General features: G+C 42.5%; 1 protein-coding gene across 3 annotated transcripts in view; it reads right to left on the bottom strand.

Annotated features, from left to right (window-relative positions):
• Positions 1-294: 294 nt before the first annotated feature.
• The window catches only part of cacnb3.S (calcium channel, voltage-dependent, beta 3 subunit S homeolog), a 78,365-nt gene continuing 66,624 nt past the window's right edge, over positions 295-12,035 (bottom strand). For 2 of the 3 annotated variants that reach the window (XM_041582954.1, XM_041582953.1), the window contains exons 8-13: positions 8,196-8,254; positions 7,028-7,137; positions 6,624-6,775; positions 6,266-6,361; positions 3,727-3,885; positions 295-1,826 (exon numbers count right to left, since the gene is read on the bottom strand). In XM_041582954.1, the coding sequence (XP_041438888.1) occupies positions 1,512-1,826; positions 3,727-3,885; positions 6,266-6,361; positions 6,624-6,775; positions 7,028-7,137; positions 8,196-8,254 (891 nt within the window). In that variant the 3' untranslated portion in view covers positions 295-1,511. 3 annotated transcript variants of the gene reach the window in all.

Raw genomic sequence — 12,035 nt, 5'->3', positions numbered from 1 at the left:
ACTCTGGGCGACTTTGGAAAACGAAGTACTGCGAGTGCCATGCCACAGGCAATTTCTCACTCTAGCAGGTGGAAGACAGGGGGAAGCCATTCGGGAAGATTAGTCGCCCCAAAGAAGGGGCGATTAGTCACCGGGCCACTAAATCTCCCCGAATCTCACAGTGTGCATTACCCTTACTATTCTACACACACCTTATCAGTCTTCAGCTACAAATGAAATATATATATATCAAAGAGATATCTAGTGAGGAGAGACAAATTATAGATTAATGCATTCTCTCTGAAGAATACCTTCTGTCTAAAGAAGTTGCATTTATTACAGAATTAAGCACAGATAACAGCAGGATTTATCATTAGTCATTGGGACAAACTCAATTTGGTGAGTCTGTAGTGAATGAACCAGAATGATAGATATTTTGCAATTAGGAAACCGGCTTATTCCTGATACAGGTATGGAATCCGTTATCCAGAAACCTGTTATCCAGAAAGCTCCAAATTATGGGAAGGCCATCTCCCATAGACTCCATTGTAATCAAATAATTCCAATTTTTAAAATGATTTCCTTTTTCTGTGTAATGAGAAAACAATGCATTCTACAGCATCCCAAATAAGATATAATTAATCCTTATTGGATTAATTGGATTACAATATTATATTTTGCTTGGTCTGTAGCTAATATCATAGCGGTAATGCCCGTTACTTGAGCAATAAAGGCATTTTAACTTCAATTACAATTGTGGTGCTGTTCATATCGTACTTTGGCTAATATCATAGCCAACAAGTGATCGGCACTGGGCACCATCGTTCTCAAAGTGAATGCTGACATGTTTCTGGTAGGATTGTTGTCACAAGGTCTGCCAAAGCCTATGGTATGTGATGTTGCACTATATTGCCAGGCCTAGCAGGAGATAGTGTATTGCAGAGTATATATATATATATATATATATATATATATATATATATATATATAGGCAGCATATGCAAGTGCTAAAAAGAAGGAGAGTCGCCCAAGCCCCACTTCATTCTCAAAGCTTACTCTTACCTTGACACACTTCTGTCCCTGCAGGAAGGATGTCTGCTGTTCTGTTTTGTAAACCTATGACTGTGTATTGTGGAAGTGCTAGAAGGTATCTGTGGATACTGCCCAAATGGTTTCACGTAAGAGGCCTTTTAATACTACCAGCTGGGCGTATAGAAATTATTGTGTGTTAAGCACCAAGCTGCCTTGGATTGTAAAGCACAGAAATACCTTGTCTTCATTTGATCTATTTTGGCAGCGGGCACTGAAAATATGCATCTACTTCTCTCTGTTCTACCATCTCACCTTTGTTTTGCAGCCAACAGCTACCAGGCACCCAGTATATGTCAAAGGGCTGTTTTTCACCAGTATACTTTTGCCTCTCGGAGCTACCCTGGAATTTGCACTCAGTGGTTTGTGCCTCCTGCCATGCACTGCCATGCAGGAGGAGTGTGTGTATGTGTGTAGGATGGGTGTGTGCAGTGAGATCACTTTCAGTAACTGTCCTTAGGCCATGGGCGATTACGCTGCCAGTTCCTGTCATTATGGTTCTGCTCAGAATCCCGATCCAGGAGCCGGTCCTGAGAGTCGTGCCCATTTGTGCTGTTCAGTCCACTGTTGTGGTGCCTGTGGGGCTGGTACACATCAGTGTAGGTGTCGGAGTACTCATCCTCAAGGTGATGAGAGCTTCTTTGTGAAGAAGCTGTCCACGTTTTTCGAGATGTCTCACTGGCCTCATCTGACTGCATCAAACTGTCACGCTCAAGGGGTGAGTGCTCATTGGCTCGATCTGAGACAGGCTGTTGGTTCTGAAAGAAAAGAAACACTTATCAGTGGCAGTACTAGGCTTTCACACTATGTACAACAGCAATATAAGCAGTCTAGTATTCTACAATACATGGTGCATGTCACTGTGGAAGACATTGGCACAACCGAAGGCACGTTTTAGGTTTCAATAAGCTTCTGAGCAGGTTCGGACTGAGAATTAAAATAGGCCCTGGCATTTCAGGTACAAAGAGGCCCAAACAGCTCCCACCAGCCCACTAAATACTGACTTTCTATTGGACCTTATAGCAGCCCCTCTGGCATTTGCCAGAACCCACAGATTGCCAGTCTGGGCCTAAAATAGTAAATAAGATCAGAACAAGTCAGAAGACATCATATAAACTGTATAAGACATAACTCCCAGCATTTGAAAAAAAGAGGGGAAAAAAAGTTGTGTGCCGCGAAGTGTTTCAGATTTCTTTGCCTACACCTACTTTGTGGCCACACCTCCTAATTACCATGTCAATTTTACAAAATTTGCCAGGTTATGAAAGACTGAACACATTTTTGGGGATTTTAGTGCAATATTTTGCTAATGAAGCTGAATTTGGCCTTTAAACTGAGTCAGTTTCTCCAAGAGACTGAAATTGTTACAGTATCTTTGCTTATTAAAAATTATTACAAATGTATCTAAGAGGAGGTTATTAGTGTTCTGGGCTCTCTGCTAAAAAGCCTCTTATTAAATTTCAGAAACTTTGTATCTTTTTCTGGCATGGAGATCAAAGACAAACTCCAGACATTTCAATAAGAAATCCAGAATTGCAGGCTGAGCTGTCAAAATTGGGATTGTCCAGCAGAAAACAGGACAGAATGCTAACAATGCTTTTATGGATGTAAATCATAAGGGGACAACATCGCTAAAAGAAGACCCTGCATCAGTAAAGTATGGGCACTCCTGCTGTAACAGCTACAGTATATACTGTACATAATGAGTAAGGCCAAATAATGCTTCTTTAAATTAAAGGAGAAGGAAACTGAAGCAGTTTATTGCCAATAGATTAGCCACAATAGTGCAAGCTATAACTATATTTTTAGTAGAAGTAAAGTATGGAGAGCCACATTACAATAAGATCCCCTATCCAGAAAACCCCAGGTCCCAGGCATTCTGGATTACAGATCCCATACCTGTATATGAAACTTTTTCAGCAGATTTAACGTAATTTGTAAATGCAATTGCTATAGAAATTAGCATCTTTCATGTCGGCTTTATCTCTTTGCTGCGTATTCTGATAACTCATAACAATGTAGCACAAACCTGCTAACTAACATGCACAGCATTGTCAGAAATTAAGACTTTGCTTCCGCTACATTGTTTCAAGAATTAAAGTCTGCAGTGTAAAAAGGTTTAGTTAAATAATAACTTTGATTGCAATGGCATTTACAAATAGTTTTCGTTAAAGGAACAGTAACACCAAAAACGGAAAGTGTTTAAAAGGAATGACAATATAATGTGATGTTGTCCTGCACTGGTGCAACTGGTATGTTTGCTTCAGAAACCCAGAAACCCATTCAAGCACAGGATACACACTGAATAACAGATAAGTCCTGAAAAATCCCATTGTGTACAACAGAGCTTATCTGTTATCTGCTGCGTATCCTGAGCCTTTTCTCATTTTTCAGCTTTGAATGGCTGCCCCCATGGCTACACTGCAGCTTGTTTATATAAACTATAGTAGAATTTCTAAAGCAAACACACCAGTTTTAACAGTGCAGCACAACAATACATTATATTTGCATTAGTTTAAAATACGTTTTTTGGTGTTACTGTTCCTTTAAACGTTTTCAATGGTTCTGACATTTTGGAAAGTTACATTTTCTTTCATTAGGCAAAAAATAACCACATTTTCCTCTATTTTCAGCACTTTATTCTAAGAAGTGATATACCTGTAAACCAGGAATGACAGTTGGGGGTGTTATGAGATTCGGACTATTTTGGGGGTGCAAGGGGTGGTGTGTGGCTTTCCAGTAAACCTCCATGTACTCCGCAAGGTGCTCACAGGCATCTTCCAGCTGGTTCTCATCCAATATCACATCAAACATTTCCTTGAGAAGAGCAAAAAAAAGAAATCATTCATGCACGGAGCAGCTGTCAGATTTCATTCAGTAAGCCAGTGTCCATGGAGAGGGCCTGATGCGAGTGACAGATCCTGTTCTACAGATATGGAAAGGCTGCTGGTAATATAGCTGAGCTATTTATGCTTGCTATCACATCTCCAATTCAACATTCCTTATTATTAACGGAGAAGAAGGCATTTTATTGCCCATAGATTAGCTCCAATAGTGCAAGCTAGAATGTTATATTTATTCTGTAAAGTGTCTTACCATATCTGAGTAAAAAGCCCTAGAAGCTCTCTGTTTGTTTAGGATAGCAGCTGCAGTATTAGCTTGGTGTTTCCTGCCTGAGTCTCTCCCTGCTCATCTATAGCTCTGGGTCAGTAGCGTTACTAGAGGGGGGTGGGCCCTGGTGCGTGACGCGCAGCCGGTCCCCGCCCCACTCCGTAAGGCCCGCATTTTCAGTGGCGCACGGGCTGCCGGGGGGGTCCTGAGGGGGTGCGCCCCTGGCCCGCTCACATCCCCTGCTCCCCCGGTAGTTCCGCCAATGCTCTGGGTTCAGATTACAGCAGAGAAGGGAGGGGGAAGAGGAGCAAACTGAGCATGCTCAAGCCTGTGCCCTGGAGGTTTATGCTGAGAACAGGAAGTCTGATAAAGAAGCCCATGTGTACACAATAGAAGGAAAGGAATACAGTGTTTCTTTTAACTGGACTCAGAGCAGCATTACTTTGAGGGTTTACTAGTGTGTTGATATAGACCTTTCTGATAAGGCTTACTTAGTTTTAACCTTTCCTTCTCCTTTAAGGTCCAATTATTTCTGTCACCCATTTGACCTCTTGGCACTTCATGGGGCCTGCCCTCTCCCACATTCAAGTAAGAGATTATTAGATTTGGATGACATCTAATGTGCATTTAGATCTATGGCTTCTATATGTTTCATGAGTAATGATTTAAACTGGCTTGGTCTGATCTGCTAAAACCACTGACTGTAAATACACATTAGATTTCATCTTCCAATAACAATCACACCTGATTCAATATTCCACCGTGACACTGGGGAACTGTACTTTGGTGTGTTTGTCTCATCACATACTCATGTTATAGATAGGATGTTTGTGATAGCAATCAGATCCAGGCATGTTTAAAGGAATCTTCCATTACAATTTAGCATGAAGTCAAAGTCAAAATGACTGTCTATACTGTAAGTAAGCATGAATGCACATAAACAGCACGAGCTGTCAGGCTACACCCGATTACAGCTTGATACAGTCAAGAAACATTCCTGGTGAGGTCACAATTAGAAATGACTGGGTCTTAAATGAAACCCCTGCAGCTCCCAGTATTCTACCAAGAGATGAAGGGGCCCCTTATCTTGAAGTCCAACCCTGTGCCAGCAAGTAAGTGTTTCTGTAAGGTGACCCATTCTGTCTGTCTGTACATTTGCATTTTACATTATTGCAATGGAAATAAACAGTAACAGAGCTGGTAACAAAGATGCTGCAATAAGAAACTGGGATTTTGGATTCAAAGAACAAGATAGCTGTTGCAGAAGCAAAAAAGAAAAAAAGTAAATAAAGAAAAAGAAAAGTAATTCATTTCAATTAACCAGATAATTCCATTCTGTACATATACAGTAAAGAGGCATATTTATCAATATTCAAATTTCAAATTCATATAAGTTTTTTCACATGACTCGCTCAGGAATTTGATTTTACTCGAAATTCGAATATTCGATTATTTATTGTAAAAATAGAATATCTTAAACTCGGACGAATTTTACCAAGTCGAAAACTAGAATTGAATGAGAATCGAATTCAATCAAACTGAATTCGAGTTTTTCCTCTGAAAAAAACTTGAATGTCAGGAAGGCTTTCCAGATTGCTCACTGGACCTCTCCCATTGACTTATACAGCTATTCGGCAGGTTTTAGGTGGCGAATAGTCAAATTCTAATTCTTAAAGGGCCAGAGTATGATAAATCTCAACAATCGAATTCAAATTTTTTACAAAACTTGAATAGAGTTTGGATAATTTCCTAGTCGAATTTGACAATTTTGACCATAAAAAAAACAAAAATTCAAATTTTCAATTTGATCCTTAATAAACCTGCACCAAAATGATTGTTGTTGTGTTTTTGTCGTAAGAAAGCACCAGACTCATGGCACTACTGGCATATTCTCTGTTGGTGTTTTTCACCCTGCAATTAGCCACGTCTGTCAGGTGCCTTACATTTATTTTCCATTCACATTCCCATGGGTACAATATATTATAAAAATAAAGACAGTGTTTGCCTCAAGGTCTGGAATCTAAACCAGTGAATCCAAAGGTTGTTGCCATTAATGTCCATTCAGTCCTTTAGGGTTCTCACTTACCGGAGGGCACTGGATCAGCTTGTCGGCTGCCAGCATCTGGACATTGAGATGTTTGACTTGGGATTTCCCCCTGGATTTTATCAGTCTCTGCAATACCTAGAATGCATTTACATGGTAAAATATGTGTGGCAACTAATATTAATAGATAAATCATTACATATATTACCCCTATATTAATACTCAGGATATTAACATATTATTAAACTGCATTGAAGAGTGTTACGTTAAGACGTAGATGGAAAAGATGGAAATGTTCATGTATTGAACTTTATTGCTTGAAATCTTACTGCTGCCTGAAAATCCCTATAGAATAAGTTAAGGGAATCCTACAAGTCAAGTTCAAGGATGTCGGGCTCACCTTTGGAGAAGACACTTTTACAAATACGATGATGGGGGCCAGTGATGTTTTGCTAAGCTGAGTGGGATGGTTGATTGTATCTGCATCTAATATAACCAGCTGGAGAGTCTTGGCCAGTTCAAAGATTCTTTCAATTTCACTCTGGACCTCAGCTGAAAAGTGGGATTATTACAACACAATTCCAGTATGTAAAGTCAAGAAAGAGAGAGAGAGAGACACACACAGAACCTACATCAAGAGAACATTCATGGGACTTGCAAAACATTTCCAATAAAGTATGTGTGCATCCAGCCTTAAAGCAAAATTGTTTCACAAAATAAGTAATCAAATCTACAACCCTGTGACTTATCAGCCTATTGACTGTATGGTCAAAGCATTATATGCACATGTACTTCAGGTCTTACCGATGCTTGAGCGGGTGCTAGAGCGCTCAATGATAGCTCTCTTGCCTGGGTTGTTCAGCACAGAACGTTTAGCCAATGACAAATCAGCAGTCACTCGAGTTATGGAGATCCTGCAAACAGAAAGTGATACATACATTCAGCCTAATGTGCAGTGTTTATATTTTTAGAATTGTTTTGGTTTCTAGCACTTTTACTTTTGTGCCACCAGTGGATTTTCAGCTGTATCCAAATGGCATTTTTGTAATTAGGCATGAGCTTGTGCCAACAGCTAGATGAGGTTGATGCCAGGTTTACTCCACCACTTGCATGCTATTTTGGTTTTAAAATAGCCACTACACCAATATTTAATAATGAATTAATATGGAATTCTTTTTTTTTACAAGGGAACACATATTAAATACATATTTAATGGTATCTGCATAGGTATTTTCTTCAAGGGAGCTACATATTGCAAGATGCAATAAGTTTATTGAATATCATAGGTGAATGAGGTTGGAATATGGAGCACCATAGTGTTATGGAGATACCTGTCTTATGTAGCACCAAAAGGTGCAATGAGAGGGGTCCTGGAGCACAATATGCTGTAAAGGAGTTGAATTATATGACATAAAATATGTTGAGATGAGAGGAGATTATGACACACCACACGGTTGGTTAGATGCAGTAAGTTTACAAGCTTATGGAACATTGTGCCAGACGATTGCAGAATCCACTCCCCCACTGCTCCTCTGCTCCCTGCTCTGTCTGCATGCTGAAGCACTGTCTCCATTGGCAGGCGAAGGCTAGGGCCAGACGCAGATGGAGAATCCGCTGCCATGCTGAACCCATTCTTTCTTCAGCTTCAGGCAGGGTGGATTTCGGCGCGAAATGTGGCAACATCTGCCACGTCTTCCTGCAGTACTGCACCCAGGGTCGGACTGGGCTGGTGGGACACTGGGAAAGAACTTGGTGGGCCTCTGTCCCTTGTGGGCCCTGTTGGCCCAGACCCCCTGTTGACACCACCTTCAGACCTCCCTTCCAGCCCCCAGTCCCAGCCGCAATCAGAAAAAAGGTAGGAGTGGGGTGCTGGGGGGGGGGGTTGTAGCTGGTGCAGGGGGCCTGAGGTATATTTTTCCAAAATAAAGCCTTCAAAAACAGTTGACAGTTAGGTTTTTGCATGTGTTCTCACCTGCCATCAAATCTGTGCCTCATGAAGTCAAAGAGAGCTTTCTGCATCATGTCAGTTACCTGGGGTTGCAGATAGGAGAAACATAAACACAAATACAGTGTCATTAATGCAGTTGTACCCACATCCACAAAAAAACATAGTCTAAACTGAAAAGTAAGGAATTTCACCTTCAATTTACTGAACTACACTAATAATTAAGTCTGGCTCCATATTACTTTTGGAAAGTTGTCAGGAGCAGTACTTTATTCTTTCCTGCAGCAAACTGCAGCTTGGCTCTGAATATGTCTGTCTTGTCCAAATCTGGGAAATGAGACCTTTCCAGAAAGTGTTATAAAACAAGTTTCCTTGTTTCCTTGGTTTAAAGGAGACCAACACCATTGATAAGGGCTCATTCAAATGACTTTCACATTATTTAGTGTTAATAAAAACAAGATATTCAAATAGTACATAGCCATTTGGACTTAAAGGAGGAGTCAGGAATCATTATGATATAGACGAACACTGGATGGTTGTAGATAGACTTCAGCTAAAGTGTTTTGGCACCAAGGTCTATTTATTCTGAAATAATTTGGACCACCTACATCATGGGCAGTGCAATTAGTTTTAGAAATGGTGATTTTCCAGACTCTGCGGTAGCTTCACTTGTCACCTCCAAACTGCCATGGCCACAACTACCATTATTTCTTTAATCATAGCAACTTAAAGTGAATATGGCTATAAATGCCATATTTTATATACTGAATTCAATAAACAAGCCTAAAGGTTCAGCCTCTCTATAGTAGTAATGATCCAGGCCTTCAAAGTTATTACAGGAGTTTCCCATCTTTGATTTGTTAGTTACGTCTGTAACACACACTTGCTCAGTGAGCTCTGAGCAGCAAAGTGGCAGCATCCTGCATGGAACCTATAGTTCTGCAAAATTTAGTATCATCAGCAATAATAGAAACAGAACTGCCAATGCCCACCTCCAGGTCATTAATAAACAAGTTGCAAAGCAAAGGACCTAGTAAAAAGCCCTGCAGTGCTCCATTAACAACACTGATTAGAAAACATTCCATTTACCACCACTCTTTGTTATCTATCTTTCTCTTGCCTAATTTGGGGACACAGGCACCTTGGGGATGAAGTTCCTGCAGCTGGAGATGGACACTAACATGTTAAACTTGACTCCTCCTCCTGCTCTGGGCTTCATCCCCTGCCTCCTCCTATAGTCTCCAGTTTCGTTTAGTGTCCTCAGAAGGAGAAGACACAATTTTTCAGTGGCTGGAGCAAATGATCAGGACTCCGGGTTAAGATCATGCCACACTAAGGGGCCACTGATTTTTTCAAGAGCCCTTCCAGCTGATATCTACTCTGCCCGATAGCCTTCCTGCTCTACGGAGGTCTGCAGGCTTGCTCCTGTCTCCCTGCGCTGTCTTCCCGCTCCCCGGAGGCCTGCAGCAGCGCCATACACCCTACAATGGTGTATACATTTATACAAATATCGATATATGTGTGGAATTCTCTTCACATATTTTGCTATTTGTGTATTTATAGGGAGAAAAGAACTGTCTTATGGGCACAAACAAGCTGGCATCCTTGGTGAGTATTATCCACCATTTCTACAACTTTCAAGGATATTCCTCAACCCCTCCCTGCCTATAGGCTCCCCAGACTGCTTCCTACCTTCTTACTTGCGCGCCGCTGCTTTCCGCGCTTCTCTGTTCAACCTGATACTGCGCTATTCCTTTGCGTTCCACCTTGGAACGCACTTCCGGTTCCGGCTACGCGCAGCAGCCTGTGCGATTACCTTCAGCTCTCCCTCTTCTGGCGCCAACGGACTTCTGGCGCCAACGGATCAACCCGACTACACGCGCACCACGCCGCATTCTCTGCAGGGACAAGCGGCAAATCCCCTCCATAGAGACCCCTTCTGCTACCCGCAACCAGGAACCGCAGTGTGAGCTCCTTTGCATCAGCACTTAGGCAAGTTTACATATCCTTTATTACTACCATTTGGACTGTCATAAGCCCCCCGCACATTCACCAAGGTGATGGCGGCAGGACTAGAAGAACTAAGACTCCAGTAATCCCGTATTTGGATGATTTACTCGTAAAGGGCCAGTCCGCATCAAAAACCCTCCACCACACATCCGTGGTCCTATAAACCTTGACAGACCTAGGGTGGATGATCAATTTCAACAAATCGCACCTCATTCCGACTCAGACTATAGAATACTTAGGTCTGATATTGGACTACGAGAAGGGGAGAGCCTTTCTTCCTCCGGACAAGACCACCACCCTACAGATTCGGAAGCTCAAGAGTGCACACAGGGTATCTCCCAGAACCACCATGCAAACCCTCGGTATGATGGTGGCGTCCTTTCCAGCAATTCCATATGCACAGTTCCACACCAGACCCCTACAACACGCGATTCTGATGCACCAACGCAGGAATCTACACGATCTAGACCGCCAGATAGTCCTGCCAACCCAGGTGAAGCTCTCACTCGACTGGTGGATACAAACACATCGGACAGCAGGGGGGAGGCCATTCCCACCCCACCAGTGGACAGTCCTAACAACGGACGCCAGCCTACGGGGATGGGAGGTGTTTTGGACCAGACAACAGTCCAAGGCCTCTGGGACAGGGAGGAGAGGGCCCTTCCTATCAATCTTCTGGAACTAAGGGCGGTCCGCTACTCCCTAGAAAGCATGACACCATTACTCCAGGGCCAAGCAATACAGATACAGTCCGAAAATGTAACCGCGGTGGCTTACATAAATCACCAAGGCGGCACCAGAAGCCCCGCGGCCCTGAAGGAAGCAAGAGAGATTCTTCTGTGGGCAGAGAACAACGTTCCAATGATTTCTGCGGTACACATACCAGGGGTAGACAACTGGATAGCGGACTACCTCAGTAGGGAAACACTAGATCAAGGAGAATGGAGTCTACACCACGAGGCCTTCCAACTTCTTGTGGACAGATGGGGACTACCGGAAATCAATCTGATGGCTTCTCGAAGCAACTGCAAGCCTAGACCCAACAGCACACGCAGTAGATGCACTAGTGATTCCTTGGCGGTTCTCCCTGACCTACATCTTTCCCCCTCTGGCTCTACTACCAAAGGTCGTCAAGAAAATCAAACGAGAAGGCACCGCGACAATCTTGGTAGCTCCGTTCTGGCCCAGGAGATTGTGGTTTGCGGACACTTCCTCTGACACTATGGGGCAGAGTCAACCTCTTTAAAATGCTATATCTCCCAAGGTTTCTTTACCCACTCTGGAACTCGCCGGTTTACATAACCATCCCATTCTTTAACAAAGTAAACAGTGAGTTGCTCTCATTTATTTGGGCCAACAAGGCACCTAGACTATCATGGCTCATACTTACTGCATCAAGGAATAAAGGGGGACTTGCCCTCCCTCATCTGCAAAATTATTATTATGCGTCCCACCTATCTTGGTTTAACCCAGAGGATAGCAACTCACTAACAAATTTGCATGCAACAATCATGGGGTCTCTGGAAGCTATACGCAATGCCCCTTGGGTTGCCTGGGGTAATCACCACTCCCATTAAAGTGTGAGCAAAACTACAAGCTAAAGTAGCCACTTCTTATCCTAAGTTATCAGGGAAAACACCTCTGTTGAGAAACTTCAACCACACCTGGTACAACTAGCGGATTTTCATTATTGGCCACTCCTAGGGATCAGACCTGTTAGTTGACGGATCCTTCCCCTCCCTGGAACAGCTAAAAACCAAACTTAACCGGCAAGACATACAACTGTTCCTATACTTTCAATTGAGACATGCATTCTATGCCCAATTCCAATCATACCAGCTTTCACCAAAGCAGCAG

The sequence above is a fragment of the Xenopus laevis genome, chromosome 2S, assembly GCF_017654675.1.
Source record: "Xenopus laevis strain J_2021 chromosome 2S, Xenopus_laevis_v10.1, whole genome shotgun sequence".
Lineage (NCBI taxonomy): Eukaryota > Metazoa > Chordata > Amphibia > Anura > Pipidae > Xenopus > Xenopus laevis.
Note: the sequence above shows the minus strand (reverse complement) of the source record. Positions and strands in the feature narration are given on the sequence as shown.